Genomic DNA, 16,708 nt, shown 5'->3' with positions numbered 1-16,708 from the left:
GAATCGTTTTTTGAAAACTTCAGGTGTACCCCAAAACATTAAGTACTTGACAGTGTCCTTTAATTTATTATTATCCATTTATTATATATAATTGTCATAGTATATATGTACTACATTGTATACTAGTAACCAAATCTCAATGCCATTTGTGAGACTAGAGTATTAGTTATGCATTAAAGCGATGTATATTAGCTTTTAAGTTCAGTGCAAGATCTAATAAACACATTATTTTATATAACGGAATTTCAAGTGAGGGTCTTCATCTTACATTTGAAGTGGACACTCAGCTTTATTTTTAACTGCAAGTTAATTAAGAGAATCTGTTATTTCCTTTGGAATATCATTTTAACTTTTCATATTTTAATTTTATAAGTTTCTTTTGAATATTCATTTCACTGAACAAACTTGTTTATAATCTAAAACATAAGGGACCAAAAAAATCAGATTACTATGTCTTAGGTAAAAAAATTAATTTTTACTTTTTTATTTAACCAGTTGCCTATCTAAACTACTGATTAGTGATATGAAAAGTTCTCATATTTTCAAATAAAATATTTATGCTTCAGTCTGGCTTTAAGAGTTCAAGGTTGTCATTGTTTACTTTACCACGAGTTACCTAAATCATACTTTTGTGTCTAATTTTTCTTCCCTACACAGAAGAATAAAACTCGCAGTTCAACAAGTGTAAATATGTTGATACAGGTTTTAGAGTTTGCCCTTCTTCACAGAAGTCTGTTATGTACCATTTGTTTCTTCTTGTCTTTGTGGTTGTGTTTGTGTGTTAGTTGTGGAGATATTCTGTTATTTTTTTCTTACCAATGGCTTTATACTGTCCGTTAGGAAGGCTACTTTGGACTTTGTGGCATCCATTAAAATCAATTCCTATGTGATTAGTTGATACATAAGCATTAAGAAAACATGGTTGGAATATTGTTCAGGTAAAATCTGAAACTCATGACAATGGCAAGAAGCTTGTTCTTTTTATTATTATCTTACTCTGTTTCAAATTAGGAGCTAATGGTTTTGAAGTAATGTGACTATGACATATTTGTCTTTAGTTATAAGGAGAAGTAACATGCCTCATACTTTATAAAAGGTAAATTATATAAATTTAGTAAGTTTAATAAGCAGAAAATATATATATTTGAGCTGTAGCATAGCATTAGTACTTATAATTGCAATATCAAGGAGGATCATGAAAATTAGAAATGTGCACTGCAAAGTTCTTTACCTGAACTTGTTAATTGATTATAGCATCTAAAAGCCAAGTGTCAAGTCTTTTCAAATTAAAATGGTTTCTACAAAGAATAAATGATTAAGCTATATATTATGTTCACAAATGTGTTTGATTTGTTATCACTTGTTAAATCATTCATGTGATTTGAGGTCAGGACTTCACCATTTTGTATCCACCTATGATACATATAAAAATAACAAGATGAAAGCCACGGGACTAGCCTTTGCATCATCAATCTCAGTATCTCTCTGTAGTGTGTTTCAGACCCTTAATTTCTTGGAAGTACAAATTTTAGTTAAACTTCATGAATTTATATTGGATCATCTTGAAGTCTTTGCATGTACTTTTCAAACGTAGTGTTAGATTTTTTTATATGTTGTAACTAGATTAAAAATCTCTAAGTAACTCTTACAAGCAGATATATTACTCTTAAAAGAGCAATCAAACTCTTAACTCTTAAGTAACTTAAAAGAGAAGTCAAAAAGAATATAGATTTTGGAACCAAGCACACTCGTGTTCAAATCCCTGCTTAATCACATATGGAAGTAGGTGGTATTAGACAATTCATTTTATCTCTTCATTAAGTGTTTATATTTGATCCTTTACTATCTGCACCAGAATCACCTAGGGTACTTGGGAAACATGTAGGTTTCTGGGCTCCATCCAAGACCATCTGAACAAGAATTTCTACTGATGGGCTTAGGACTCTGCATGTTTAGCAGATTTCTAGGAAGTGCTTATACTGCTGATAGTCTAGAACTTTTATTTGCTTTATTTGAAACTTAGGAGATGATATCTACTTCAGATGGTTCCTGGCAAGATTTTAGATGATGCATGTAATGTAAATAGCACCAGACTAGGTGCTTAGCAGCTCTCAGTTGCAGTTATTATACCGTGATAGGAGTTGGCAAACGTTTTCTGTAAGGGGCTATGTAGTACATACTTTAGACTTTTCGTCCCATGTTATAGTCTCTGTTTCCACTATTCAGATCTGTGTTGTGGCACAAACACAGCCATATACTGTTCATATAATTCATGAACAAATATGTGTGGCTGTGTTCCAATGAAACTTTGTTTACAGAAACAGGCACTGAGGTGGATTTGACTTGAGAACACATTGTTTGCCAACCCCTGTATTATGTTTATAGGAGATGCATTATACAAAATGTATCTGATTCTGAAAAAGTGAAAATGGTTACTATCAGTATAAGCCAGAAGGATTTATGGCTCATTGGTATGCGGTGACAATTCAGATTATCTTTAAGTGCAATTTACAGATTCTATCTTAACTATAACTTGAGTGATTAAAGTTTAAAAATGTATATATGTATATGTATATATACGTACTCATATATACACACACACAAGACTGTGAGCACCCTGCAGTTTATAGGCATTTTCACCTGCGAATGTTACAGAACTGGTAGGCATCACAGAAGAAATACTGCTTCTACTTGTTTTCATCATGTCAGTTGACAGGACTCAGGAATATGGGAGAAGAGTAAGCTTCCTTTCTGAAGTTGATGGTAGCTGTCAAGATTTTTGAAAAGTTAGTCAGTGCCAGGAATTAGGTGGTTGGTAAGACAGCAGCCCATTCCTTGGCTTCAGTGAAATGACATCTTAAAAAGGTAAGAAAAGTATACTTAATGATATGATGATAGAATTTGTTATATAATAGTAAAACCAAAAGCAGTGGTTCTCGCTCCAGAATTGTAAGATAAGACTTACATCAGTCATCTTTTAAATTAATCAGCAATTAATTAAAAAGAATTTATACTAAGTAGAACAAATTTCAGTATTGCTTATTGACTGACTTCAAATCTAATATTTTAATTTCAACTAATCCTTTAACTGCTGACATGTTAGAAGTAATTGCTAAAGCTTTTGAGTTTGTTGTCTCATGTCTTGATGCTCTGTCAGAATGTTTATTGGTGGCTGTTTTGTTTCTCCTTTTCCCCCATTCATAAAAGCTTCATAAAAAGTTCACTTGAAGACCTAATTGTAACTTAAAATGGCTGCCATTGATTATTTTCTCTGTCAGCAAATGCGAGAAGCTGATTCACAGCTATTTAAGGAAATAAAAAATGAGTGGAAGAAAAAGGAAGCTTTTCTGGGAATTACAGAGTAAGCCAGGTTTTTCTTTAGAGTTTTAAATAAAACAATATAAATAGAAAATGGGTGAGTCACCATTCTTAGTCACTTGATTGACTCTAAATCTTATCCACTTTATTGTTATTCATGAAAAGGCATTGATATGGTTGTTATTTTATTGATATTTAAACAAGTTTTTTGTTTTATTTTAAAATTTAAATTATATTTTTATTTGCTAACCTATATTTTCCAGGGTGGAATTTTTATGAAGGATAATCTTAACCTTGTTTTAACTTGTAGTCTGGATCACTATTTAGTATAAAATAAAATAACCCTAAATCAGGTAATAAAAAACTTTAAATGGACTGTAAAAACCTGAACTATCAAGGAAGAGCTACCTTAAATAGTTACTAGTTCAGTGTTTTTTCTTTACTCATACATTCATTCCCACTATATGTTCAGTCATATACTGGAATAAGAATGTCAGAAATGCCATATTTTGTTCCTCAATATTTCATGCTATCCCCCGCTTCCATTTAAATATGTGTTATCATTGTGTCTGAGCATTTTCTGCAAAACTTCCATTTATTTCACTAGCATTTGAATACTTCCTGTGTGCTAGGATTTGCTCTGTGGATTGCATAAGGAAAAGTGGAAGGGACCTACTGCCTCTCCAGGAAGCCATGTGCCATGTAGTGGACGAGTCAGTCACAATACAAAAGTTTACATTCAGAATGATGAGTGCTGTGTGGTGAAGGTGTACACGTCCAGGGTAAAGTTACTGGACGCTAGAGTAAGGGATGAAGCGAAAGTTTCCCAGAACAGAATACTTCCTTTTTCTGTGTATTAGAGAGCATTTTGCCAACATTAGTGTAATCATGGTTACTTTTTCTCTCCGTTCTCTTTCTGCCTTACATAACACTGTAGAGCAAGTAGAGTGAGTTGGAAACATTTTCAGGTTCTCATATTGGTTATTTTGCTTTTCATCTTTATCCATTTCTCTGTAACAACAATAAATAAAAGGAGTCCAAATGAATGTATCATGTGAATTATATAGCCTTAGTTAATAAGCTAATTTTTTTGGTTTTAAAGTACTTTAAATATTATTTAAACTGTACTGAAATTTGAACAATTTAACTCAGTAGAGTGTGGATTTCATTACTGCGAAGATACGTAAGAAACGAAAAAAGAAAAATGTAGCATTTGAACATTCAGATTATAGTTTTATTCAGTAATCTTATGCTTTACCCACTGTGTGCTAATTATATACAGATAAAATATAGTCTTAGCTCTTAAAGCAATGCTTTACTTTTTAGAGGTCAAGGATCCCTTGAGAATCTGGAAAATTGAGAATCCCCTCAGAATCTGCCTATATAAAATTTTGTGTAAAATTTTCAGGAGTATTCTCATTTTCTTTCCACCCTTGAATCCCCAATTAAAAATTCGTATCTTAAAGAATTAACAAGATAGTCATGCCATATGAGCTATTAATTATTATAGTGATGTGGATGTTCCTCTAAATACTTGGAAAATTTAGAATTCAGAAGTTAAATTTGTAGAAGAAAAAAGTTCAGTGCATTTTTTTGGTAGGAAAGCATTTTCCAGTAATTTGATTTTTCTGGCACCCGAAATAAGGGAAGCAGGCCTCTTTAATTTTACTTTGTTGCAGAAGATTAAATTTAAGGTTGAGTTCCACTTTGTTTGCAGTTGTTTGAAAAGAATAGTTAATGCAGATTAAAAAAATTTTTTTTTCCTTTTAAGCTTTGTGTCTTGTAAAATGTGAGTTTGCCAAATTTTCTTCATCTGCTACAGATTAGGTATGCCATTGTTGCTGCCATGTGGCGGCGCACCCGTGCTTCTTAAACGCACTGACTGGAGGTTTATCGCATCACTTGTTCACATGCACGGAGCCTGGTAACAGCCTCATCTGTATCTTGTTAGCTTCATTTTCTTATTTTTAAAATTTCATTATTTATAAACTCAACATAGCATTTAAAAATAAAGGCTAGTTTTAATGAATTAATGCTACTACAAAAAGTCATTGCTAAAATTTTCATACTGAAACAGATTTTAACTTTTGTTAAAATGATCTATGCTTTATTTAAATTGTATTTATAAGCAGGCATGTTTTACCTGCCATTTTATTTATGTTTGCCAAATTCTAAATATAATTTTGAAAATTGAAATTGAAGCTTTTGTTTATGTGGCAAAAGTAAGCTTCAGGACTGGGCTGTGTATTTTTATTGGCATGTAACAGTTAATATGAGCTCTACAAGAATTTGTGTTTAAAAGAGCTAAAGCAATCAACAGCTGCAATTTAAAACATTGTTTATTAAAACTATTTGGTTGGCTCAGTAATACAACTTGGTAAATCCTCTGGAATCCTGATTTCTTGAAGGCTGGGTGGTTAGGTATTTCTCAAATCGTGTTTAGCCTCTTATTCATCTTAATCTTTTTAAACTGTCATTTTTTTTTTCCTCCTAAAAGTAGTGTTTATTGCAAAGAATAAAGGAAGAAAGGTCACTTGTCTACCATCTGAAATGAAACTAGTAGAAACATTTTGTTTTGGTTTATTTCCATTCATCTTTTTTCCCCTATGCATTATATTTTTTTTTTCTTTTTTCCTCTCTTCAGGCATAATATTTTAATAATTTGGATCAGTGTGTTTACTATTTTATGTCTTTTTTCATATAACATTTGTAATTCTCCTGGTCATTTAATAATTTTTGAAAATGAAATTTTTATCATGGCTGCAAAGTATTTTGTCATGATGGTGGTCTTTACTCTCTCATTCCCAAGGGTACCTAGAAAAAAATTTTTAAATATGTTCTGACTTTTCATTTCGGAGCTTATTAGTAAAGTGATTTGGTTAAAGCTTGTTCTGTCTTCCCATCCTGCAAGTTTAGTGAAGTGATTTGGTTAACGCTAAGACTTTCTGTGGAATAGTTTTTGTGAATTCAGGAATTTAAACTGGTTGAGTTGTAGTGGTTTATGTAGTTACCAACTTTTAAAAACCTTATATTATTTTGTCAATATGCATATAGATTTTGGTAACTGGGCTTTTATACTTTGGTAATCTCACTTATTTTACTCTAGACTTGACTATTATAAAAATTTTGAATTAAATATTAAATACAATTACATTAAATTTTTTGGCTTTTGTCTAAAATACTCCACTTGCCATTACATTTTTCTGTCATATAATTCTTTTTCTGAGTTTGAATATGATCAACATACATCCCCAGATTAAACATATAAATCTGTATGACACATGACAGTTCAAAAGCTCTTTTATCTGGAAAAAGCCAGTGTGTATAAACCAGAAGTTTGTTTTGTTACCTCAGCTTGATGTTTTAAAAGACAATGTAACTAGACATATGCTGTGCATTTTCTCAATATCAGCAGCTTAGAAACTATTCTTATAGCCATCTCTGTTCATGTATCCATTTTAACTGTTGAGCCCTGTTAGCCTTTGAGTTTGTGATCCCTTGATGTGGACAGTGACCCATTTTGATTTTTTTTTTTAAATGTTTCACTCTGTCTCTCTTTCTCTCTCTCTTTTTCTCGTCTTTTAAAAAATAGGACCTATATCTCTGTTGAGCCAAACCCTCTCTAATACTCAGTACTCGAAAATGAAGTGTTTATAAGCAGGAGTTTGTCCCCTGGGCAGGCGGAACAGGATAGTCTTTGGAGAATTATAATGAAATACGCATATCTGTATCTGTATTTAGCACTAATTTAGAATAGGAATCTCTTTAGTTTATGTAAAAATTTCTCAAATTAAAAAAATATTTAAAAGCAACTATACCTTTGCTCTTTTTAAATGATAAAACAACCACCTTAAGGCTGCTCAAATATGCTATTGGAAACCTTAATTATGTAGCATTCCAGGAATATGTAAGAGTTTGATAGCAACTAACTTCTTAAATTAGGCATGGTGTTATGTTGATCAGCAAGTGCAGGGTTCTCAGAATTTAAGTCTTTGAAAGTCTGTATTTTATTTCCATATATAGATTAGCTTGTCAATTCACTGTTGGAGTATCATAGATTAATTTTTTGTTAAAGTTGCGTAGATTATTAAGTTTCCAAAGATAGTTTTCATTTCTAACCAAACTTGAATTTTTAAGTAACTGATGCCCCCATGTGGTTAAAGACATATTTTGCTTTTGTTTGAACTTGGAGAATGACTGTATTTTGACTTTTCTGTAGTGTAGTGGACATTAATGTTCACAAAGAAGCTGTTGACCCAGATAAATAATTTGAATTTTGTAAAGCTCATTGCCATAAAATTCACAGCCTTACCCTGTATTGTCTCAGAAGTGCATGTAACCAAGCACGTACAATGAGACAAAATATTGGAAGCTATTTAATTATAAATAGCATAGGGATTTTCTGATCCTATATGTGATTTCTTATGTCTCTGTTTTTGTGTCTCACATAGGTGATGTACAGTTCATTGATTATGAATATTCTGGATACAACTACCTGGCATATGATATTGGAAATCATTTCAATGAATTTGCAGGTAAAATCTAGAGGAACATGTTCCTCTAATGGAGTAGCATATATAATTTTGAAAGGATGCTTTTTGAATTGTTTTTTCTTTTCTTTAAAGAAGATCAGCTGGGGGTAGGAGCAACAATTTTTATTTTCTTCCTGACCTTTTTGGTTTTTCTTTATTATTGGAGGAAAGAGATGATGACCTCTTCCTTAATTTCTTAAGGAAAATAATGATTGTGGCTTTTTGTGTGTGTGGCTTTTGTTAAGAATTGACATAGTTGCTTCGTAAATCTCATCTCATCTGATTTTTTCTACCCAACAATAAGTTGGGTAATATTCCCAGTTTACAAATGAGTAAAGTAACTCACCAAGGTCACAGTAAAATGCAAAGAACTAAGATTTGAAAACAACTTTTTAATCATTTAAAAGCCTTTGCTGTTTCTATTGTGTAGTAGGGCTTTTGGAATGTTGTTTAACTAAAAAGCTCAAGAATTTTTTTTTTTTTTTTTTTTTGGTCATTGGCTATGAATAATTGAAAAGCTGGTCATTTTTACCCCTGAAAATAATCTTTTATTACCATCAAAGGTAAAAGTTTAAGTTTTTTAATGTAAGTATAATTAATTTAAAATACATTTTATGGCTATATTTAGAAACATGAAATGCTCTAAAATAGTGAAGATTAGGGAATTCCCCTGGATGGTTTATACCTAGCAGGAACTTTTCATTGCTGAATTTGTATTTTTATATATTTATGTATTCATGTATTTTCACATACTTCTAAGTTACCAGACTGGGTAAAGAGAGTTGGGGGAAAGTTTTAGTTTACATGTTTTCAGTTATTTCCCTCCACCAAGCCTATATACATTGCCGTATCCCCAGATACATGTTGTACATAAATATCTATAGGAAGGGAAAGCAGTTGTGCATATAATGAGATATCACCGTGTTAGTAATATGGATAGTCGCTGCTGTGGATACCAAAGAGTGATCTTAATATGATTTTGTGTAGAAAAAAATTGAAAAAGTTAGAGTTTGGTTGTGCAGATAGAAGAGAAAGAGAGGGCACTGCAGGAAGAAGGAAGAAATCTTCAAGATGAGTATACCTATTTCTGTAGGATATAAAATCCATGAAGGAGAATAGAGTGTCATAAGACCAGAGAAGTAAGTTTGGATCAACTTAGGAAGAACCTTGAACACTGGGCAAAATACTATGAACTAAGATTAGTATTTTTCAAACTGTACATCATGAGATCAGGTATGTGGGGTAATTAAAGCAAGGAATGGAAAAGAAATAGAAAGTATCAGAATTGGAAGGTGTAGTTAGGGTAAATATTGTTCTGTGAAACTTAGTATCAGGTGTGTGTATAAGGTTTCAATATAAAAATATATTTCTTACTCTGTGAGAAATGATTAAAGAAGCTTTAGAGCTACAGTTCTAGGAAATGCTCTAGATATTAGTGTGCATAAGAATCTCATAAGAATCTCCTGAGGTACTTATTAAAATCGAAGATTTGTGGCTTCTGATGCAGGTGATTCAAGCTTCATACTTTGAGGAAAAATTGAGGCAATGAGAATTGATTATGGTGATCAACTGTATTGTACACTAGAATTTAATTTGGAATACATTATGATTGGTTTATTATTCTAATAAATGCTATTTACTTAATAATATCTAGTATTTCAGCCCCAAATGGAAACATTTAATAATTTTTTTCTGAAAAAATATGTAGATGGTAGGGATTATTAAAGTTTGCACAAGATGTGTAATGTGTTCTTAAAAATCTCAGTGTACTTTCTTTTCTATTTTAGGTGTGAGTGATGTAGACTATAGTCTTTATCCAGATAGAGAACTGCAAGGCCAGTGGCTGCGTTCTTACCTTGAAGCGTACAAAGAATATAAGGGTTTTGGGTCTGAAGTTACTGAAAAGGAAGTAGAAATACTCTTCATTCAAGTCAATCAGTTTGCATTGGTAAGTTTAAATTTAAACAATTAATGAAAGATTCTTGATATAATGTTAAAAACTAAAAATTTTCATCATTTTTTAAACAGTTGCCCATTTTGAGTTTTGTGAACTTGTTATTTGTTTAAAATAATGACAAAATGAGATTGTTTAAAATTCCCCCACTATAATGCTTTTGAAGACAAAAATTTTGTTTCATTCACTGCTATATCCCCAGCCTCTAGAACAACAGTGCCTAGCCACATGGTTAAGTGCTCAGTGAAATTATTTGTTTAATGAATGGATTCTAGTTAGAGTTAGGATTAATGGGCCTCTCACTGCTGTGGCCCCTCCCGTCGTGGAGCACAGGCTCTGGACGCGCAGGCTCAGCGGCCATGGCCCACGGGCCCAGCCGCTCTGCGGCATGTGGGATCCTCCCAGACCGGGGCACGAACCCGTGTCCCCTGCATCGGCAGGCGGACTCCAAACCACTGCGCCACCAGGGAAGCCCTCTTTCTTTATGTTATAAAAAACATAATCAAGGACAGATGTATGGGTAGTAAGGTTTTTCCACAATATATTTAATCATCACATGTTAACATGTTAACATATAATGTTAACATGATAAAAGTAGATTGGAAGGACTGGTAGAATTATGTTTTCATAACCACCAGTATTTTGTCTTACTGAGCTTCTTTTGATAAGCAGTTATTTCCTGCCTCTTTGATATTGTAATGCTTTATTATTTTCAAGACCCACTTCTCTTTACTCTAAATGCATTTATGTTTTCAAATTTTAGTTCATTTAAATTACCTTTTGAGAATGACGTGATGCCATTAGAATAAGCTTTCAGCTAAGGTGTTGAGACTAATTAAATTGAATACTGGGTTGAAGTTATTTTAGCTACTACTTCTTTTTAGTTTTAATATAATTCTCTGCAGTTGACATGGGGAACATTAGCTATGTAGTCTTCACAAATAGACCCTATTGGTGGCTCACAGGTGTACTGTTTCCATAGTCTTAAGAGCAGCATTCCCCCAGAGCCGTACAGAATACATCTTAAGTAAGAGGGTGTGCTGAAATGTGACTTCTTTACCTGCTGTTTTGATGTCTATTTTGAGTCGAACTGTTGGTTAAATTAATGACATGCTCTCCAGTTGGTCCTAGGATGCCTGCTGTTTCTATTTATTCTATTTAAGCATGATCTTAAAGTAGAGAATATAGGGTTTTCTTAACAATAATGACATAATTGCTAAATCCAGTTAAAACTCTTCAGTCTTTATCTTACTTGATCTGTCCATAGCATTTGACATTATTTTCCATTGATTGCAATTTTTCCTTTCGTTAATTTTTGTGGTCCCATTCTTCCTTGGTTTTCCTCTTTTGTGCCCTCCTGCTTGTCTCCTTCTCTGGCTCCTCTTTCTTCTTACTCTTCCTCCAACCCTCTTACATGCTAGTGTTTCCTAGTGTTCGGATTTTGGGCTTCCCTCCTTTCATTTTATGTACATTATATACTTTTTTTTTTTGGCCGTGCCACACGGCTCGTGGGATCTTAGTTCCCTGACCAGGGATTGAACCCACACCCTCAGCAGTGAGAGCATGGAGTCCTAACCACTGGACTGCTGGGGAGTTCCCCACTTTATATACTTCTATTGGGTGATCTAGTCCCATGACTTTTATTGCCCTTTCTGTTAATGATCCCACTGACAGGCTCCAGATCAGTACTGACTGTATCTATCCAGGGTCCCATTAGTATTTGACCACAAGGTGTCCAAACTTGAATTTTATTTTCTGCATCCTATCCTCTGTCCCATTCTTTATTCTTTATTGTACTATCTTGACTTAATTAAAATGCTGTCCATTCTGTTGCTGTATTCTGAAACCAGGAAAGAAGGAATTTTTTTTCATGTGTTCCTCTTCTTCTCACATTTTTTCTATTTTCAGATTCTATTCTAAAATTCTGTCAATTCCAACCCTTTCTCCTTAATTGCATGACCTTTGATTAAGGCCTTTGTCTCTCACCTATGTTAGTCTTTACTGGTCTCTTTACCTGCAGGTTTTTTCTGTCTGTAATTCACACTGTATATTTTAAAAGTGCTCTTTCTAATAACTAGAATCTAATTTATGAATCTGATTGTGTCACTTTCCTACTTTATGACTCCCTGTGACTTACAGAATGAAATCCAAATGATAGCATCTACAAATTGTCTTATTTCCCACTAAATTTCTCACCTACCACCTCCTCTCTGGCAGAGTCATCTTGTTTTCTAAACACTCCAGGGTGTTTTAAGCCTGTATGCTTTTGTATAGATTATTCCTTTCTACCTAGAATGCCCTTTTCCCTGTATTCTCTGGCAAGTTCCTCTTGTTCCTTATGGATGTGTCTTAAATACTGTTTCCTCCTCTTTCCTTGATCACTTGTTATGAAGAAGACAGCACATACATACATTATAAAGCTGTTTTGATAAGGGAGGAAAAGAGGTTTGAATAAGATCAAGGTGTAGCTGTTCTAAATAAATAAATGTTTGGTAAATGTTTATTGTTTGGTAAATAAATGTTTGGTAAATGTTTGGTAATGTTCTAAATAAATAAATGTTCAGTAAATGGTATGATCAGACTTCCTCAGTATTAAAAGATTTCACTTCTAATTAATTGTTTACTATAATTAATGAATGTTGAGGAGATGACAAACAAAAGTAGGTATTTGCATTACAAAACCAAATAGGGAATACAGGGGTTTTTTAAGCTTTGAGGAGTTTTTAGACACATTGTTGGCAGACTTCAGATTCTTTCTAAGTAAAATATTAAAGTTATATTGAGGTTTTCAGGAAACAGTTTGAGGATTCATTTTAGTTATTTGTTCACCATATAAAGCTTTTAATTTTTCTTTGCAACAGATGTGGGTAGCCTAGGAATTAAAATACCCTTTGATAGACTTACATATCCATAACTTCCAAATCTGAGAGAAGTAGTATTAGTAAATCATAGAATCACAGATTATTATATTATTTGTACTTAAATATTCTCTATTTGCCATTTTGGAGAATGCAAAATGACAAATGGGCTATTTCCTCACTTCCCCTTTTATCTGTTCATGAGTCTAATGTTACATATAAATTTTTAATTTTTCACCCTATAAAAGGTGTTACCTACCAAAAAAGTGAAGTTTTATGTATAATGCTTCTCTAGTTTAGAATTATTTAGTTATTTTCCATTACTATATGAATAAAATTGAGAAATACATTTGCCAGCACTGCTATTTTTAAGTGTAGAATGTTATGTTATTTTTAGGTGTAGAATGTCCCCTGATTTTAGTCTTTTCTACTACAGAACCCACCTAATAGGAAGAGATTATGATACCACTTGCAGATGATTTTTATATCATTAGAATATGCTGAGGTGATTAAGACTAGTGGTTCTCAAACTTTTTGGTCTCAGTACCTTATTTTACTCTTCAAAAACTTTTTTGAAGACCTCTACGAGATTTTGTTTATATGGTTTAATTATCAGTATTTACCATCTTGGAAATTAAAACAAATTCAAAATATTTATTAAATACATGTTTTTTTAAAAAACTCATGTTAACATAAACAGCATTTTAAAAATGAAAAATAGCTATTTTCCAAATCAAAAAACACTTCAGTGAGAAGGATGACATAATTTTTTACTTTTGCAAACCTCTGTAATGTCTGGCATAACAAAAGCTGTATTCTCATGTTTGCTCCTGCATTTCATCTCTTACAATGTATTGTTTTGGTTGAAGTATATGAAGATAGTCCTGTTTCGCACACATAGGGTTGTTGGAAAAGAGGAGTGTTTTGCCTTTTCAGGGAATTGTGGATATTCTTTTTTGATGCTTCACCAAAACTCAGCAAGTGATAGTTTCTTAAAGGTTAATTGTAATGTTCAATCTGAACACATAAGTTAACTTTTGTATTCTATTACATGAAACTCCATTAGTTTATCTTGCACTTTGAATGGTTCTTTTACCAATGTGTGATTTTGTAATTTGAATGTCATTCATTAGTTATTTGGAAAATATGGATTTATTGAGCTGTATAGATCTTCTAAAAGTTGATACATCTCATTATATGATATTTAAAAAATCACATTTATTGATATCACCACCAGTATCAGAAGAGTTTTAGTACTTTATTGAGAAGCTGATAAGCTCACAGAGTTGAATACAGATTTTCCAAAGTTCTAATTTTATGTTGAATAGTCAAAGTCTGTCATTGGCAACAAATACTGTCATTTATTCTCATTGAAATGACAAGTTCTCTTTTTTATATTTGAGAAATGTCTGCCAAATACCCAAGTCTAATAACTCTAGTTCATATGTCAGTTGTTCTTCAAGTAAAAATGACGTTCCATTAAAAATGTGCAAGTTTAGGTCACAACTCAGTCATATGTGGTTTTCCTTGAGACAGCCTTCATGCCTTGGGTATGCATCAGACATGCTTTATTTGTACTTCCTATATCATCCCACAGAATATCAGAATATCATGTACTCAGGGGTGGAGATTTAATAAAATTAATAGTTAAAGGACTTTAACTATTAAAGGACATTCTTTAGTGAGACTGGATTTGTACTGTGAGTGTGTGGTGGTGGTGAAGAATAAGACTACTATACTAATTCATTTTGGTACCACTGCCTTGACTTATGTTAAGGTACCAGGAGCTTCACCCAGTATTGCTTTTTCATCATTGCAAATGTAAACATAGTCGAAAAGACAAGTAACATATTAGTATTATTATGAAAATAGTTTTGGGCCTCAGAGTCTTCCATGGATTCATGGACCACTTTGAGAACCACTGATTTAGACTTTCAAAAGAAGGAAGGCATCTCATCTCATAAATCACTTTTCAATACCTGAGACACTTCCTTAGACAGAAAGAAGACCATTTTAAAAAATCTTCATCATTTTTGTCATTCTGGTTTCATATAATTAATAATTAACATTTTATTGAACGTTTGTTGTATGCCAGCTGCTCCGATGTGATTTTTTTTTCCACACACCAATCAGTTCTCTAGTTCTCAGTAGGCAGTGATTGGGTGTCCTACAAATTTAACTCAGGTCTGACACTATCTACCTGGAGATAAGTGTCAGATTCCATAGGTTAAAGGTTCAGTCCCACAAGACTGCCCCCTTGCCCCTTTAGATGCCACTCGCAAGTCCACTGGCTTTAAATGGGAGGCTTCCACAACTCCCTCCTTGGGGCCTATTAATTTGCTAGAGTGGCTCACAGAACTCAAAGAAACGTTTACATTTGTTTACCAGTTTATCATAAAGGATATTATAGGGATACAAAAGAACAGTTGGATGAAGAGGTATAGTACGGTGAGGTCTGGAAGTGTCCTGGGTGTAGGAACTTACGTTCCTGTGGAGTTTCGGGTGTACCACCCTCCCAACATGTGCGTAGGTCATCTGGTTCACGAAATATGGAAGCTCTCCAAACTCCTTCATTTTAGGTTTTAGTGGACGCTTCATTACCAAAGCAAGATTGATTAAACCACTGGCCATCTCAGTTTTCATTCCCTCTTCCCTCCCTGGAAGTCTGGAGGTGGTGGGGCGGAAAGTTCCAACCTTCTAATCATGTGGTTAGTTCCCCTGGCAACCAGCCCTCAAGTTTAGGGGCTTTCCAAAAGATACCTCATTAACATGTGGTTGAAAGGGGCTTGTTAAGAATAACAAAGACATTCCTTTCACATTATAGCTGTGGAACTATTTCAGGAACCAATGACAAAAGACCAAATATTGTAACAAAAGATGCTTCCAGTTGCTCTATGCTTAGGAAAGTCCAAGGAGCTATGAGCCAGGAACAGTGAATGAAGATCAAATGTCTATATCTTATTATAAATTATAATATCTCACTTGCATTTTACAGATGAGAGAACAGACGTACAGAGGGGTTAATTAAGTTGCTTACAACCACACACCTAGTAATTTTTTTCTAGTTATAGTATTTCTAGTTAGAATAGAGTATTTCTTGGGAAGTGAAGTCTTAGTGTTATCAGAAACTTTTTTTTTTTTAGATTATCAAATATTTAACTCTGTTTAATGCAGTGTTGTGTAGTCCCAGCCTAGAAAAGCTAAGGAGTACAATGCAATGGTAAAACTTAGTAGAATCTGACCACTATAGGAAGATATGAAAATTAAAGCTGGATATATAGTAAGGTACGATTCCAGTAGGGAAAAATATAGATCAATCCATTTTCAATATATGAGAACAGATAGTCTAAATATTTGGATGTGGATTATAGCTAATCAAAAGATGCATAGGTAGAGATAAATGTAAGCCAAGTATCTATCTATGTAAATGTTAAAAAAGTACACATGCAACTATTTTATTTTTGCTTGTATGTACAATATAATTTATACCAATATTCTGTTTAATGCTTTCAAAGAGAAAGCCAATTGGAAGTCTCATAAATATGTAGCAGAAAAAACTGAAACACAGAACAAAATAGGTTTTCTAATAAGATGTAATAAGTAGGGATATAAAAAGAATGATGACTAAAAAAGTAAAATACCAACTGCTTTAAAAATCTGTCATTAAACAAGATAAATTGAAGACAGTAAAGTAGACAGAAAATAATGGGAAAAAGCAAGCTGGAGATAACTTTTCCTGAGTAATCAGAATGAAAGAAATGCATCTGAACCACAAAAGGCATAAAAACTAGGAGCCAGCATATGCTTGGCAGTCTTTTCTGTGTAGCTTTACTGAACTGACCAAAACACTGCCAGATTTTCTTTTTAATTGTACATAATTTTTTATTGAATGAAAGATTTTAAAAATTTTGTAGTGCTTTACAATTTCCAAAAGTTTCACACACGTGACTTCATATAACCCTATGATAACCCTTTTTTCCCCCACCCCTATATTGCCCATCCCCACAAGTGGTAACCACTAGTTTGTTCCTTTTATCTGTGAGTCT

The 16,708-nt window shown here is 33.0% G+C and overlaps 1 protein-coding gene across 1 annotated transcript in view; it reads left to right on the top strand.

The window, feature by feature from the left end:
- ETNK1 (ethanolamine kinase 1) overlaps positions 1-16,708 on the top strand; it is a 68,781-nt gene that overhangs the window by 39,179 nt on the left and 12,894 nt on the right. Inside the window, exons 5-6 of the mRNA XM_027129435.1 lie at positions 7,770-7,853; positions 9,638-9,798. Coding sequence (XP_026985236.1) covers positions 7,770-7,853; positions 9,638-9,798 — 245 coding nt within the window. The remainder of the gene's footprint in view (positions 1-7,769; positions 7,854-9,637; positions 9,799-16,708) is intronic.

The sequence above is a fragment of the Aethalodelphis obliquidens genome, unplaced genomic scaffold (genome assembly GCF_003676395.1).
Source record: "Aethalodelphis obliquidens isolate GAN/ISIS:26980383/991018 unplaced genomic scaffold, ASM367639v1 scaffold36, whole genome shotgun sequence".
NCBI classification, from domain to species: Eukaryota; Metazoa; Chordata; class Mammalia; order Artiodactyla; family Delphinidae; genus Aethalodelphis; species Aethalodelphis obliquidens.
This window is presented reverse-complemented; position numbering and strand designations above follow the sequence as displayed.